Source organism: Suncus etruscus, chromosome 3, assembly GCF_024139225.1.
Source record: "Suncus etruscus isolate mSunEtr1 chromosome 3, mSunEtr1.pri.cur, whole genome shotgun sequence".
In the NCBI taxonomy this organism is placed as follows: Eukaryota; Metazoa; Chordata; class Mammalia; order Eulipotyphla; family Soricidae; genus Suncus; species Suncus etruscus.
This window is the reverse complement of record NC_064850.1, coordinates 18,042,802-18,058,527: the sequence shown is the minus strand read 5'-3', so window position 1 is coordinate 18,058,527 and position 15,726 is coordinate 18,042,802. Positions and strand designations below refer to the sequence as shown.

Below are 15,726 nucleotides of genomic sequence, written 5' to 3'. Positions count from 1 at the left end.
TCTGTGCTCAGGGGACATGCCCAGCCATAGGCTAGGCAAGCACCATAACTCTGTATTACCTAACTAACTCTCTAATCTAGACAATAGTGATCCCAGTAAGCTCTAACTGCCTTAATGTTGCAGAGAATACATCTAGTTTTAGAGAATATATTCTGCGATACTTGCAGAATAAAATATATCCTTTTCACTAAACGACAGATTGGAATATAGATGAGGACTTCTTTTTTTTTTGGGGGGGGGGCACACCCGTTTGATGCTCAGGGGTTACTTCTGGCTAAGCACTCAGAAATTGCCCCTGGCTTGGGGAGACCATATGGGACGCCCGGGGTCCTTCCTTGGCTAGCATTTGCAAGGCAGACACCTTACCTCTAGCGCCACCTCGCTGGCCCCAGATGAGGGCTTCTTTATATTTTTTTCTACTCACAACTCCTTTCCACGAACATTTTTATGTAATTCAGGGGTATATAGACATAAAACTATATATATATATATGTATATATATATAAATTAAACATTTACTGACAAATCATAAATTTATTTTAAAACAATTTGTTTGTTTTTGGGCTACACCCAGTGGTGTGCACACTGTGCATACCTAGCTCTGCATCCAGAAATCACTCCTGGCAGGCTCGTGAATGGGATGCCAGGAATTGAGCCCATGTCTGTCCCGGGTGGGCTGTGTGCAAGGCAAGGCAAATGCCCTCTCTCTGTGCTATCGCTTTGTCCCCTTATTTTAAAACAAATTCTAAGAATGCTCAACTAGTAAACTTCCAGGAAATGACTTAATGACCCTATTGTATATGTCCAAAAAGAACCCAAAATATATAAGTAGATAAGTAAGATTTGAGGGTGCCAGAGAGAGACCATGGAGGTAAGGTGTTTGCCTTGCATGCAGAAGGTCGGTGGTTCAGATCCCGGTATCCCATATGGTCCCCTGAGCCTGCCAGGAGCAATTCTTGAGCATAGAGCCAGGAATAACTCCTGAGTGCTGCCGGGTGTGATCCAAAAACAAACAAACAAAAAATAAGATTTGAGATGCATGACCAGGTTGGAGCAACAGCACAGAATGGAGGAGCTTTGCCTTACACACAGCTGATCCAGGTTTTATCCCCAGCATCTCATAGTGTCCCCCAAGCCTGCCAGGAGTGATTTCTGAGCACACAATCAGGAGTAAAACCTGGTCCAAACATATGAGTGAGTGAGTGAGAGAGAGAGAGAGAGAGAGAGAGAGAGAGAGAGAGAGAGAGAGAGAGAGAGAGATGCATGACTTATACATACGAACCCAGCTTGCTGCATATAAGATATATGTTCAGTCTATTGATCTATTTTCTGCTCTGAGTCTGGTGCCTGGCTCCATATAATCCTTTAAGCATGGCCAGTGACCTTCTTTCAGTACTGACCTAGTAGTCAAACCTCCTCCCTCTTGGTGAGAGATACCCCACCAAAAAATATGCTTAAATAATAAAAAAAAATATACAATTCAAAATAATGCTTTTAGGACTGGAGCAATAACGCAGTGGTAGGGTGTTTGCCTTACATGAGGCTGACCCAGGACAAACAGTGGTTCGATCCCTGGCATCCCATATGGTCCCCAAGCCAGGAGCAATTTCTGAGCGCATAGCCAGGAGTAATTCCTGAGTGTCACTGGGTGTGGCCCAAAAACCCCTCAAAAATGCTCTTACCCCATAAAATTAAACAAATAATAAGATATTAAATTTTAACCAAAAACCAAGCAACAGGGCTGGAGTGATAGTAGAGTGAGGTCAGGTGCTTACTGTGCACACAGACTAGATCTCTGGCACCCTATGTTCCTCTAAGCCAACCAGGAGTGATCTCATAGTACAGAGCCAAAAGTCAGCCCTGAACACTGCCAGTTTTGGCCCCAAAACAAAACAAAAAGCAGGCAACAGTACTCTAATATCACTTATGATGGCATAAACTAGAATACCCCTATAGAATTCCATTTAAACCCTTCTGAGATTGAAACTACATTTCCCACAGTATAGAACATTTAGCTAAATGCATAACAATAGAGAACATCTCAGCATGGGCATTATCAGACATCATGTTTATGAAGAAATAAAATCTGAAGTGGGGGGCTGAAACGATAGCTTAGCAGTAGGATGTTTGCCATGCATGTGGCTGACCCAGGATGAACAGTGATTCGATTCCCAGTGTCCCATATAGTCCCCCGAGCCAGGAGTTTAATTTTTACTGTACAGATTAATTTTATTGTAATTTTTGTGACTGTATTACAAAAGTACAATATTGAGAAAAGGCAAGCTGCAAAAGATAGATATAATATGTGATAATAAGAATAATGTATGTATATCTTGGGACTACATGCATAATGTATGAAGAGTAACATTCTTGGGAAAGAAGCATACCATTTTCCATTTGGCAAAACTTTCCTTGGGTGACCATGGGAAAAAGAATTTGGAGTTACTTATTTAACATCCACTAACTACATGACTGTTGAGCAAGTCAGGGCTTACTTCTGGCTCCATTCTCAAGGATTATTCCTTATGGTTCTTGGAGTACCATATGTGGTACAGGAAATCAAACCAGGGTTCACTGCTTGCAAGGCCTTAACCTCTGGACTCTCTCTTATAATAAAAACAGTTCTCCCTTATAATCTTTAACATTTGTTTTAGATAAAAACATGGGACAAGAGCTGGAAATAAAGCCACTTTTGGCAGTAAAGCCATTCTAAAATGGAATCTTGTTTCAAGGAGAGTTAAAAATCAACTGAAATGAGTTAACTATCTGATGCAATTTAAGGAATTAAAATTCTAGAAATATCTAACGAGACCGCAATATAATCATAAAGGTAAGTATAGAGGTATAGGAGGGTTTCTAGCCAACATACCATATTATCTTTCTCCTGATCCTGCTTCCTGAGATAGTTTAATACAGACATTGTGTCCTTCTCCAACTTATACTGCTGCTTCTTTAACTCTTCATTACATGTTGCCAGTCTCCGGGAACTATCTCTATACTCTATCCTGGAGAGTTCTGTGATTTCAAGCCTGGACTCCCAAAGGTCGGCATTGGCCTTAGCTTTTTCCACCACGGTTTCATCCGATATTGCCGTCTTCCTGTGTGGGAAGAGGAAACTGACAGTATTAACTGTTTCTCTACTGCATCAACATTATACCTATTATTGTTTTGTTTGGAATTGGGTAGATGGATGAATGTATTACTGAGAAATGTCTATATTTACTTGAAAGAGGAGTTAAATTTTTTTTTTATTATTTTGTTTTGTTTTGTTTTTGGGTCACACCCGGCAGTGCTCAGGGGTTACTCCTGGCTCTATGCTCAGAAATCGCCGCAGGCAGACTCAGGGGACCAGATGGGATGCCGGGATTCGAACCACCGTCTTTATGCATGCAAGGCAAATGCCTTACCTTCATGCTATCTCTCCGGCCCTAGGAGTTTAGAATTTACTTCTTGGTCTTTGGTAGAATAATCCAAAGAACTAGAAAAATAAGCTGGGATAAAGTTCAGTTGGTAGATCACACGTCTCCTATATCTAAGATTAAATTCCCGGGCCCGGAGAGATAGCACAGCAGCATTTGCCTTGCAAGCAGCCGATCCAGGACCTAAGGTGGTTGGTTCAAATCCCGGTGTCCCATATGGTCCCCCGTGCCTGCCAGGAGCTATTTTGGAGCAGACAGTCAGGAGTAACCCCTGAGCACTGCCAGATGTAGTCCAAAAACAGAAAAAAAAAAAAAAGATTAAATTCCCATCACTTTCCAAAAGAATAAGAGCCCTTAAAGGAGTAGAAAAAGAAAAAAAGAAAAAAAAACAAGGGCTGAAGAATCAAATTTATTCTATGTACACACACACACACACACACACACACAATATGTAGACTATACATAATGTAGAATAGAATATAAGTGTATATACAGAATAAAGGATAGAGATTGCTTCCTTTAATGGTCATCATTTTCGGGTGTTTGGAAATACATAGCTAAAAATAGAAAACACCCTTTTGTGAGCCCAAAGTGTGATAAGCCCTTGGCACTTAGTAAAAGTGCTAAACTAATTATGCAGCTATGTTGTTGGAGCTGGGATAAGACACAGGGGAATTGCAGCACAGAGAAGGCAGAGTAAGTATGTGCATGGGACTGTCTGTTGTTGTTTTGGACTACACCTACTGGCAGTGCTCAGGGATCACTCTTGGGAGTGCTCGATGAACCCTAGGTGATGCTGAGGTTGATTAAACTCAGTAACAAAGAATCTTAGTAATATAACTCTGGCTGTAGATCAGTCTGGCTTGGGGTTATTATTTTATGAAAAAAAAAAAAAAGGGGGGGGGTGGGTCTTGGTGCTATAGCTCCAAGGGCTAGAGTGTATGCTTCAAATGTGGAAGGCCAGATCTATCCATAGCACATATGATCCCCTGGGTCACACAAGGAATGACCACAGAGCATCATGCAAAGAGTAGTCCCTGGCACTGTCAAATGTGGTCCAAAGTGAAATTATCCTCAGCACTACTGGGAGTATGTCCCAAACCAAACCAAGTCCAAGTCAAAAAAAAATTATAGAGATCTGCAAATGAGTCCAGAGCAGGAGCGTCACTTGTACTCTTTTGACTACTGGAGTAACTCCCTCCCCCCCCAAAAAAAAAGCTAGAAAGTACCTAAGCACCTCAGTGTGTTACCCTCCCCTTAAAAAAATGCCAAAATGACAGTTGAATGGTGCTGATTTCTGCCCCCATTGTTAAATTTTCTATGTTTTCTCATTTTTTTCCATTTTGTTTGCTTTTACCATACCCAGAAATGCTTGGTGTCCACTCCTAGGGACAGGGGTGGGGAGTGGGGGTTTGTAGGATTGTGTGCTCCTAGGAATGGAACATAGGCTAGTACTTGCAAAACAGGTGCTCCAGTCCTTTGATGTAACTCCTTGGCCTCCTCAACTTTCTGTGCTAACATGTTAATGAATATTTGATAAAACTTTATACTTTTTAATGATTCCTTAGGCTTTTCATTGTTTTATTTGCTTTTTCCATTTTTTTTTGTTTTATTCGGCCACATCCATTTGATGCTCAGGGGTTACTCCTGGCTAAGTGCTCAGAAGTTGCCCCTGGCTTGGGGGGACCATATGGGATGCCGGGGGAGCGAATCGTGGTCCTTTCTTGGCTAGCGCTTGCAACCTTACCTCTAGCGCCACCTCACCGGCCCCTTCCAAATTTTAAATTAAAAATGTCTTATGTAGGGCCCGGAGAGATAGCACAGCGGCGTTTGCCTTGCAAGCAGCCGATCCAGGACCAAAGGTGGTTGGTTCGAATCCCGGTGTCCCATATGGTCCCCCGTGCCTGGGAGGAGCTATTTCTGAGCAGACAGCCAGGAGTAACCTCTGAGCACCGCTGGGTGTGGCCCAAAAACCAAAAAAAAAAAAAAAAAAAAGTCCTATGTAAACCGTAGAAAGGGTATGACCTCACACCTCTTCAAGATAGCCTACTATACCACATTAACCACCACAAACCAAAAGGGTTGTTTTTTTGTTTGTTTGTTTTTTGTTTTGGTTTTTGGGCCACACCTGGCGGTGCTCAGGGGTTACTCCTGGCTGTTTGCTCAGAAATAGCTCCTGGCAGGCACAGGGGACCATATGGGACACCGGGATTCGAACCAACCACCTTTGGTCCTGGATTGGCTGCTTGCAAGGCAAACACCGCTGTGCTATCTCTCCAGGCCCAAATAATTAATTATTCTTTTTTTTTTCTTTTTGGTTTTTGGGCCATACCCGGCAGTGCTCAGGGGTTACTCCTGGCTGTCTGCTCAGAAATAGCTCCTGGCAGGCACGGGGGACCATATGGGACACTGGGATTCGAACCAACCACCTTTGGTCTTGGATGGGCTGCTTGCAAGGCAAACGCCACTGTGCTATCTCTCCGGGCCCTAAAAGGGTTTTTGAGACCAAACTAAAAGGTTTTCCATCATCCAGTGATCTAGATATTCAAGATCATCTCAAACACACAGCAAAGATCTTACAAACTAGTAGTAAGAAAGAATAAAGTCAGAGTAAAGTTCTTGTGGGAATGGAGGGCAGAGATTGAAACTGAGGCCCACACAAGCACCTTTCTTAATTTCTTTTGCTCTGGGCTCACACCTGGCTGTGCTCAGGGATTACTCTTGGTTCTGTGCTCAGAAATCATAGCTGACAGTACTCTGAAGCCATTTGTGATACAGAGGATGGAACTTAGGTCTCCAGCATGCAAGTCAAGTGCATATTACTAACACTGTACTATATTACTGTACTATTTTTCAGACCCCTAGCTTGATTTGTTTGCTGAACAAATATTAAGCCTCTGCTAGTATGTCCTGGACTTTGTTAGGGACTGGAGATCTAGTAACAATAATATTTAGTGTTTATTTTAGAGAAGCTGGAAGTCCTGAATATGCTTCCCTAACTCTGCCACTACAAATTGAGACAAATGAGCCTTTTAAGTAGGGAATGGGGGCCACTAGGCCCTGCATGTTATATTTAAGAGAATCCTTGGTCTCCAAGCTAGAAAGACACAGCATGTATGGCAGTTGGGACTAACCAGGTTCAATGTCAGACACCCCAGATGGCCTACCAACGGTCATCCCTGAGTACAGTCAGGAATTAACTGACTAAAATCTGAACTCTGAACTTTTTTTTTTTTTTTTTTTTTTTGGTTTTTTGGGCCACACCCATTTGACGCTCAGGGGTTACTCCTGGCTATGCGCTCAGAAGTCGCTCCTGGCTTGGGGGACCATATGGGACACCGGGGGATCGAACCGCGGTCCATCCTAGGCTAGCGCAGGCAAGGCAGGCACCTTACCTCCAGCGCCACCGCCCGGCCCTGAACTCTGAACTTTTAATATACCCTGAGCACTGCTGGGTATGGCCCCCAAACCTAAATAAACAAACAAACGAACAAACAAAAGGTTTAAATGAAAAAAGTCCAGATCATTTTGAAAAAAAAAAAATAAGATCTGGACTTTTTCATTTAAACTTTTTTTTTTTTTTTGGTTTTGGGGTCACACTCGGCAGCGCTCAGGGGCCACTCCTGGCTCCACGCTCAGAAATCGCTCCTGGCAGGCTCAGGGGACCATATGGGATGCCAGGATTTGAACCACCATCTTTCTGCATGAAAGGCAAACGCCTTACCTCCATGCTATCTCACCAGCCCCTAAACTTTTTTTTTTTTTACTTTTTTTTTTGGCTACACCCAGCAGTGCACCAGACTTGACTCCAGGCAGAGCTAGAGGAACCATATAGGATGTGTGGCATTGAACCCACATCGGATTCCCAGTGCACAAGACAAGCCCCCTACCTGTTGTACTCTCTCAGCTCCTATCATTTAAACGAATTTTAATAGCCATGCATGGCTGGTTAGATCAATCACCATAGAGAACCTATGGAGCTAGAGGACCTCAAAGAGCCAAGAAACGTGAACCTGATCTTCAAGTAGAGGGCCAGAATAAAGTCACTCTCTCTCCCCCAATTCCCAGATCTTTGCACCTCCACAAAGACACTAGTATCCCCCATAGTGCATGACACAAAGGCAGAAGAACTGCATCCAAATGATTTGAAAATCCAACCTCACATCCTCTGCTCTAAGATCAAATAATTAAGCTCAACCTGCATTTTGGGAAATTCAGGCCCAGGAAGGCTTGCAACTTGGCAGCAGCCTGGAAGTGCAAGGAAAACCCTAAGGAAACCCCCATGGACACCCCTTTCCCAATCTCAGTCTCAGAATTTCCAGAGGTCCAGGGGGAGGCTCGTCTTCACCTCTTTTCTTTGCCTCTTTTACTTTTGCTCTTGCTTTTTTTGTCTTTTTTTTGGGCTTTCAGCGGCATCTCCAGCGGGTGTGTGGAGCCAGGAAGGCCTCGCAGCTGCCACCTCCAGCCCCAAGCCCGTTTCTAAGGAAACCGGGACGCCAAATGAGTGGGCAACGTTGCCAGCAGCTGGCTGGCTTCAGCGCGCGGAGAGCGCATGCGCATGTAAATCAACGTCACGTCGCGACTGGGGGCGTGGCGAAACCACGCGAACGCTAAGTAGGCAACGTTGTCAACAGCCGGCCGGCTTCAGCGCGCACAGAACGCATGCGCGTGCGTGACATAGCATCTTGGCTACGGGGGGCGTAGCTACCAGAGGGCGTGGCGGAACCACGCGGACGCGCCCGGAACGCCAAGTGGGCAACGTTGCCAATAGTTATGCGGCTTCAGCGCGCGGAGAGCTCATGCGCCGCGACGTAGCGTCGTTGCCGGGGGCGTCGCTACGGGGGCGTGGCGGGGTTAAGCCGAGGGCGGCGGGCGGCCGCGCCGTGGCGCGCGCACGGTGAGTGAGTTGTGTGTGTGTTCTCAGGTCCGTTTAGAGGCGTCCCGGGGGCTCCAAGTCGTTTCTGGGGTTCTTACAGAGTGCTAAGGTCCAGCGAGTGGTCACCCCTACTTTGTCCCTTCTGACCCTCGCTGCCCTACACCTCCGTTTGTACCACTTTTTTTGGGGAGCGGAGGTCAGACCCGGCTGTACTCAGGGGTTACTCCTGGCTCTGCACTCAGAAATCACTCCTGGCAGGCTCGGGTAGGGGGACCAGAGGGGATGCCGGGGATTGAACCCGAGTCTGCCTTGGGTCAGCAACATGCCAGGCAAATGCCCTCCCACTAGTGCTACCATTCCGACCCCAGGAGGCCGCCCTTCTCCCTGGGTAGGGCCTGCCTTCTGCACCCCAAACATCCCCAGCGCCTCCTCCTCACATCCTCACTGCCAGGCAGACTCCTCTGGTCCTAAGGACTCTCCCCCTGGTTCTCCACGGGCCCCCCTGGTTATGGAGACCCCCTAGATTCTCCAGGCCCTCTCCACAGGACCCCCAGTTCATAGCACACATGCCTTCCAGGGCCCAACTGGCCTCTGGATCCCACGGAATGAATACCCTGCCCTTCTCCAAAAAGGCAAAAAACTCTTTTTTTTCTTCTTTCTTTTGGGTCACACCCGGCTGCTCTCAGGGTTTAAACCTGGCTCTATGCTCAGAAATCACTCCTGGCAGGCTTGGGGTACCATATGGGATGCCAGGATTCGAACTACCAACCTTCTGCATGAAAGGCAAACGCCTTACCTCCATGCTATCTCTCTCCCCAACCCCCTTTCTGCCACTTTTTTTGTGTGCACTTGCAAAGCTTTTCTGCCTTTGGGGCTTCTTTGCACTCTTGAGCGCCTCATCTCCAACTTTTCCAAAGTCACTCTGTCTGTTTCTGGGGCTTTCTGCGAGCCCCTGCATCTGGGAGGAGGAGGACTTTTAGAGATTTGGGAGTCAGGCTTGACAAGTGAGGCTCGCCTTGATCAACTCCCATTTGCTAGCCAAGTGAAGTTTTTCTGGGAAAACTGATGTTGTGGGGGATCCAAAGTGATGGTGCATCGAGGAAGGCCCCTCCTGCCTTGCACACGCAGCTGATCATGGTTTGATCTAACCCCCACTCTCGCCCCCCACAAAGCGAGCTTCATGCAGGAGTGATTCCTGAGCACCCACTGATGTGCCCCCCTCCAAACCCCGCAAATAATATAAGACGTTGTTGAGGCTTTCATTTATCTAGAGACAGCTTCATCGTTGGCAATAACCCTTTCAGGACTGTTTTGACTTTTGGTGCCCTTTGCCAGTTTTAAGCAGTTTTATTTTATTTTTATGTTTATAGAGTTTCTGTTCCTAAATTATGTGGTTAGAGGGCACATGCTGGTTATTGAGCACTGGAAATATTTTTTGAACCACTTTTCAATTGTTCAGAAATTTTTTTCTCAACACCTGGCAGTGTCCAGGGCTCTCATTCCTGGTTCTGTTTGAAGTCTAGTGGGTTTGGCAAAACTATATAGGATACTGGGAATTGAATCAAGGTTGGCTGTGTACAAAGGGCCCCTTCCCACTGAACTATCTCTCCAGCCCTGGAAATGTTTTCTTTTTTTTTTTTTTTTTTGGTTTTTGGGCCACACCCTGTGACGCTCAGGGGTTACTCCTGGCTATGAGCTCAGAAGTTGCTCCTGGCTTCTTGGGGGACCATATGGGATGCCGGGGGATCGAACCGCAGTCCGTCCTAGGCTAGCGCAGGCAAGGCAGGCACCTTACCTCCAGCGCCACCGCCCGGCCCCCTGGAAATGTTTTCTTAACCATCTGCCATCTGAAGAGCTGCTCGCTCTGTTGCATTTCCTTCCTCCTCTATTTGTATCTCGTTCTTTCTTGGGTCCCTGGTGATGTCACTCAACTGCATGGGTTTTCTTCAGATCTTGAATCTTTAACGGTACCGTTAATTTTGCATATAGAAGGTTCTGGAAATGCATCTTGTCAGTGACTTGCAGAAAAGAGAAAGTAGGGCATTTGTAATACCACCTACATATGTGGAAGGCTTTGTAAAAACTGGTTGCATTATAGAAAAGTTCATATTATTTACATAAATGTTAAAATGCTGGAGATCTAACTTGTGTCAAAGGCATAAAAGACAAGCACCTTACTTGATGTGCCTTTTCCTCTGGACCCTAACTTTTGTTTTGGTTTGGGGCCACACCCAGTGGTGCTCAGGAATTACTCCTGTTTGGTTGGTTTTTTTTGTTTTTGTTTTTTTTGTTTTTTTTTTTTTTTTTTTGGGTCACACACCCGGCCGCGCTCAGGGGTTACTCCTGGCTCTATGCTCAGAAATCGCTCCTGGCAGGCTCAGGGGACCATATGGGATGCCGGGATTCGAACCACCGACCTTTTGTACGCAAGGCAAACGCCTTCCTCCATGCTATCTCTCCGGCCCCAAGAATTACTCCTGGCTCTGCACTTTGGAATCAGTCCTAGCAGACTCTGGGAGTCACTCGTGGAGGCGTTCTGGGGTTCAGAGTGCTGGGGATCAAAATCACTTCAGCTACTTAAGTACCCTTCCAGCTTTACTATCTCTGGCACCTGGCAAAGAGCTTTATTAGCATCAAGTTGTTAGGTTTGAAGATTTTTTTTTCCCCACAATCTAGAGAACCATCTAACTGCATACTGATAAGCAGTGAACATAAATAACGGAAAAGTCATTTTTGTAGAATAGGTTTGCAGACTGGTGTGTATCAGGGTGTTCAATAAATTACAGTGTGGAAATTTTTGCTGAGACATACTCTATTGTATCTGTAAATTTGTAAATCTAAACAATTATTTTTTGGTTATGAGTTCAGCATGTGAGGAGCCAGAGAGATAGTACACCAGGTAAGTTGCTTGCTTTGCATTTGTTAGACATGGGTTTGATCCCCGGCACCCTATATAGTCTCTGAGTCCTGTCAGCAGTGATCCCTAAATGCAGAGCCAAGAATAAGTCCTGAGCATCAATAGCTGTGACCCCAAACAAAAACAAAATCAAATGAGTTCAGCATATGAGTTATTTATGTTAGTTATTCCAGACTAGGGCTGAAAGTCAACATAAGGGAAATGGTCTTTTTTTTTTTTTTTAATAATTTTTATTGTGACCAATGTGAGTTCCAAGTCTTTCACAGTAATATTTAAGGTACATAATGTCATTGAATTAGGGTTATTTCTACCACCAGTTTTGTCATCCCTCCAACCCTGTTCCCAGCACCCACCTCTTTTATCCCCTGGACTACTAGTATAACTAGTCCCCTCTGTGTATAGCTTGTTGAAAATGGTCTTTTTATTCTCACATAGCCCAGACTTTGCAGGATTTTCATTTCTTTTTTTAATATTTTAGGCTACACCCATTTGCACTTGTATTTCTCCTGGCTCTGCTCTCAGAAATCACTTCTGACAGACTCAGGGACCATATGCGATGCTGGGGATCAAACCCAGGTCTACTTCATGCAAAGCAAACACCCTACCTACTGTGCTATTGCTCTGGCCTTGGGTCTTTTTTTTTGGGGGGGGGGGTCTACACTCAGTGTGCTCAGGGGTTACTCCTGGCTCTGCGCTCAGAAATCGCTCCTGGCTTGGGAGACCATATGGGATGACAGGGATTGAACCTAGGTTCACCCTGAGTTAGCCACATGCAAGGCAAACACCTGACTGCTGTACTACCACTCTAGCTCAAGGGTTTTTAATATTTTTGGGAGGGGAGGGTCATACCCGGCAGCGCTCAGGGGTTACTCCTGGCTCTATGCTCAGAAATCGCCCCTGGCAGGCTCGGGAGACCATATGGGATACTGGGATTCGAACCACCATCCTTTTGCATACATGGCAAATGCCTTACCTCCATGCTATCTCTTTGTCCCCGGGTTTTTAATTTTTTAATCCAGATCTTAATTTCCTCTGGGCCTATTTCAGATATTGTTATTCAGCTATTGGTTATTAAGAAAATTTCAGGCCTGGGCCAGAACAATAGCATAGCAGGTAGGGTGCTTGCCTTGCATGTGGTTCACCCAGGTTTGATCCCTGGCATCTTCTTATCCCCTGAGCCCGCCAGGAGTGATTCCTGAGTGCAGAGCCAGGAGTGACTCTTGAGCATTACGAGATGTAGCCCAAAATCTTCCCCCACAAAAGAAAATTTCAGGCTGGAGCTACTGTACAGTGGGTAGGGCATTTGTCTTGCACGTGATTGTCCTGGGTTTGATCCCCAGCATTTCATTATGATCCCCTGAGGATTTCAGGAATGACCCCTTAGCGCAGGGCCAGGAATAAACCCTGGGCACTGCTGGGTGTGTTCTGGGTATGGCCTAAAATCTTTAAAAGAAAAAAAGGAAGTAACTGATGATACAGATAGTATAGCAGGAAGTTGCCATAGCATTTTCTTTCATAAATTCTGGCCAGTAGTTTTATTATGCAATTTCATGGATTACTTTGATGAGTGAATGAGCTTTGTTTTGTTGCTTAGAATACAAAGACTTTTAAAACAGAATAAGGCACTTTTGCTTTCTTTTTTTCACTTTTGTTATTTTTCCCTCTAGTGTGCATAGTTCCTGGTCAACATAGACATGTGGAGGATATTGGCTGAGTCCTCATGCAGACAAGATCGTTATAGTCTCGGTAGTAGGGCAAGTATCTTGAAGTGAGGTAACGTCTCTGCTAACCGAAAGCTGCAAATACACTTTCTGCACTCCTGGGGGTTTGATTTATGATTATCTATCTTTTTACTAATGGATGCTAACTTTTCTTTCTTCTCCCTCTTGTGTCTCCAGACAAAATCCAATGAGAAGACGTACAATCTCACCTCTGGGTTTGTTTAATTTTTTTTTTGGGGGGGAGCCATGTCAGTGTAAATTCAGGGCTTATTCTTGACAGGCTTGGGGACCTCATGGCATCAGGGATCCAATCCAGATTGGTCATTTGCAGGCCAGATGCCTTGCCTGATGTACTCTCTTACCTGTCATCTCTGGGTTTTATGGCTACTTTACCCTTTTGTCTGCCTCTCTCTATCTCTTTTTTTGTTTGGTTGGTTTCTAGGCCACACAATGCTTAGGGCTTGCTCCTGCCCTGCCTCAGGGATATGGATGCTTGGCCTCAGAGGCTGACCTGACTCCTCCCCTGATACTAACCATTCAAGTCACTTTGATCTTCTTGCCTACTCAGTAACTTTTCATAGCTCCTGGCTATTCCTAAGAGGTTGCCCATTGAGGGCTGACTTGGGATGTCAGCTCTTGGCAGATGCTGCTTTCTTCTCTACCTTCTCCGACCTCCCTCTCCATACCTTGCCACCTCTCAAATACCTGTGCTTCTGCATTCCTTGCAGCCCTTTTGTTCTTCCTTCATACTCTGTGACTGGAGGAGAGATCCATCTGGCTGGGAAAACCCACTGGCCAGTCTTCCCTGCCAACATTGTTCAAGTGTCCAGATGAAAATTTCTGAGAATGGCCTTTTTTTTTTATTGAAATGTTTTCTTTCTATATGCTATTTTCACAACAACAAATACAGGGCTGGAGAGAGAGTGTGGAGGTAGGGCATTTGCCTTTCATACAGAAGAACGGTGGTTCGAATCCTGGCTTCCCATATGGTCCCCCAAGCCTGCAAGGGGCGGTTTCTGAACCAAGAGCCAGAAGTAACCCCTGAGTGCTGCTGGGTATGACCCAAAGCCATAAAAAAGAAAAAAATAAAAACAACAACAACAACAAAAAAAAAACAAACAACAACAACAAATACCCCAACTCCTGGCAGTGTTTGGGGGACCATATGCAGTGCTAGAGATTGAAGTTTTATTGGCCATGTAAGAGGCAGATACTTTATTCATTGTAAAATCACTTTTTTAGGGACCAGAGAGATAGTACAGTGGAGAGGGTGCTTGCCTTGCATTCGGCCAACTATGCTTTAACACATGACATCCTATATGGTTCTCCAAGCACCACCAGGAGTGATTCCTGAGTGCAGAGTTAGAAATAAACTCTGAGAACTGCCAGATATGACTCTAAAACAAACAAAAATGATTTTATGGTAATTATTTAAATTATAATTTTTTTGGGGGGCCACACCCGGCATTGCTCAGGGTTTACTCCTGGCTGTCTGCTCAGAAATAGCTCCTGGCAGGCATGGAGGACCATATGGGACACCGGATTGGAACCAACCACCTTTGGTCCTGGATTGGCTGCTTGCAAGGCAAACGCCGCTGTGCTATCTCTCCGTTAAATTATAATTTGAGAAGAAAAGAGCCAAGGGATATTATTTTGGAAGTTGGAGAGATAGTTCTATGTGCTGAATGCATGTTTTTCAAGTGACAGACCAAGATTCTATCGCATGTATCACATGTTCCCCACCTTACCTTTCATTTTGGATGGGACCCAGAAGCCATTAAAATAAATAGTGCAACTGGAGCAGTAGTACAGCTGGTAGGGTGCTTGTCGTGCACAACTCCAAACCTGGGTGCAATTCCTGGTTTCCCCTATGGTGTCCCAAGCCTGCCAGGAATGATTTCTGAGCATTGCTACATAGCCCAAAAACAAATAGATTGATAAGAACATGAAGATTTGATACCCAAAGCAAAACCTGAAGAGATAAAAAAAATTCATAAAGATATTTGCATCAAAATTAGACTTACTGAAAAGAAAGAACTTCTCTCTCTCTCTCTCTCTCTCTCTCTCTCTCTCTCTCTTCTCTCTTCTCTCTTCTCTCTTCTCTCCTCTCTCCTCTCTCCTCTCTCTCGGCCATGGTGACACTCCTGGCTCTACGCTCAGAAATTGCACCTGGCAGGCTTGGGGGACCATATGGGATATGGGGAGTCCAACCTGGGTCGGTCCCAGGATGGCCATGTGTAAGGCAAACACCCTTACTCCTGTGCTATCACTCCAGCCCTGTTTTCTCTTATTTTTAATATCCATCTTCTACAGGTTAAAAAAAGTAACAAAATAATTGAAGAAAACAAAGGAGAAAGTCCAAAAGGAAAAGAAAAAATTGGTAAGTAACTTATCTAAAATTTTAGTGCTATTTTTTAAAGGATATAATTCTGTGAATTTAGATTCATTATGTTTAGCTAAGAGCTTATAATAATTAAAAGCTATCTATTCACAAATACCATCCACATTATTTACTTTAATGGATAGAGGATCTCATTTGCAATAATTAAAATAAATTATAGTAATTATGGTCATTGAATTATGGTTGCACAGATTTTTTTGTTGTTGTTGTTTGCTTTTGGCCACACCCAGCAATACTAAGGGGTTTCCCCTGGCTCTGCATCCAGGATTCACTCCCAGTAGTGCTTCGGACCATATGGGCTTCTGGGGACGGACTCCAGGTTGGCCTCATGTAAGGAAAGCATCCTACCCACTGTACTATCACTCTGGCCTCTGCACCAAAGTTTTGAATTT

The 15,726-nt window shown here is 44.8% G+C and overlaps 1 protein-coding gene and 1 long non-coding RNA gene across 2 annotated transcripts in view; one reads left to right on the top strand and one right to left on the bottom strand.

The window, feature by feature from the left end:
- The window catches only part of BBOF1 (basal body orientation factor 1), a 36,151-nt gene extending 28,316 nt beyond the window's left edge, over nucleotides 1-7,835 (bottom strand). Inside the window, exons 1-2 of the mRNA XM_049770283.1 lie at nucleotides 7,768-7,835; nucleotides 2,870-3,098 (exon numbers count right to left, since the gene is read on the bottom strand). Of these exons, the coding sequence (XP_049626240.1) occupies nucleotides 2,870-3,098; nucleotides 7,768-7,835 (297 nt within the window). The remainder of the gene's footprint in view (nucleotides 1-2,869; nucleotides 3,099-7,767) is intronic.
- Nucleotides 7,836-8,261: 426 nt separating this feature from the next.
- Nucleotides 8,262-15,310, top strand: LOC126004144 (uncharacterized). Its single transcript, XR_007493841.1, has 3 exons — nucleotides 8,262-8,316; nucleotides 12,880-12,958; nucleotides 15,247-15,310. It is a non-coding gene; the product is annotated as an uncharacterized LOC126004144 (long non-coding RNA).
- The last annotated feature ends 416 nt before the right edge of the window (nucleotides 15,311-15,726 follow it).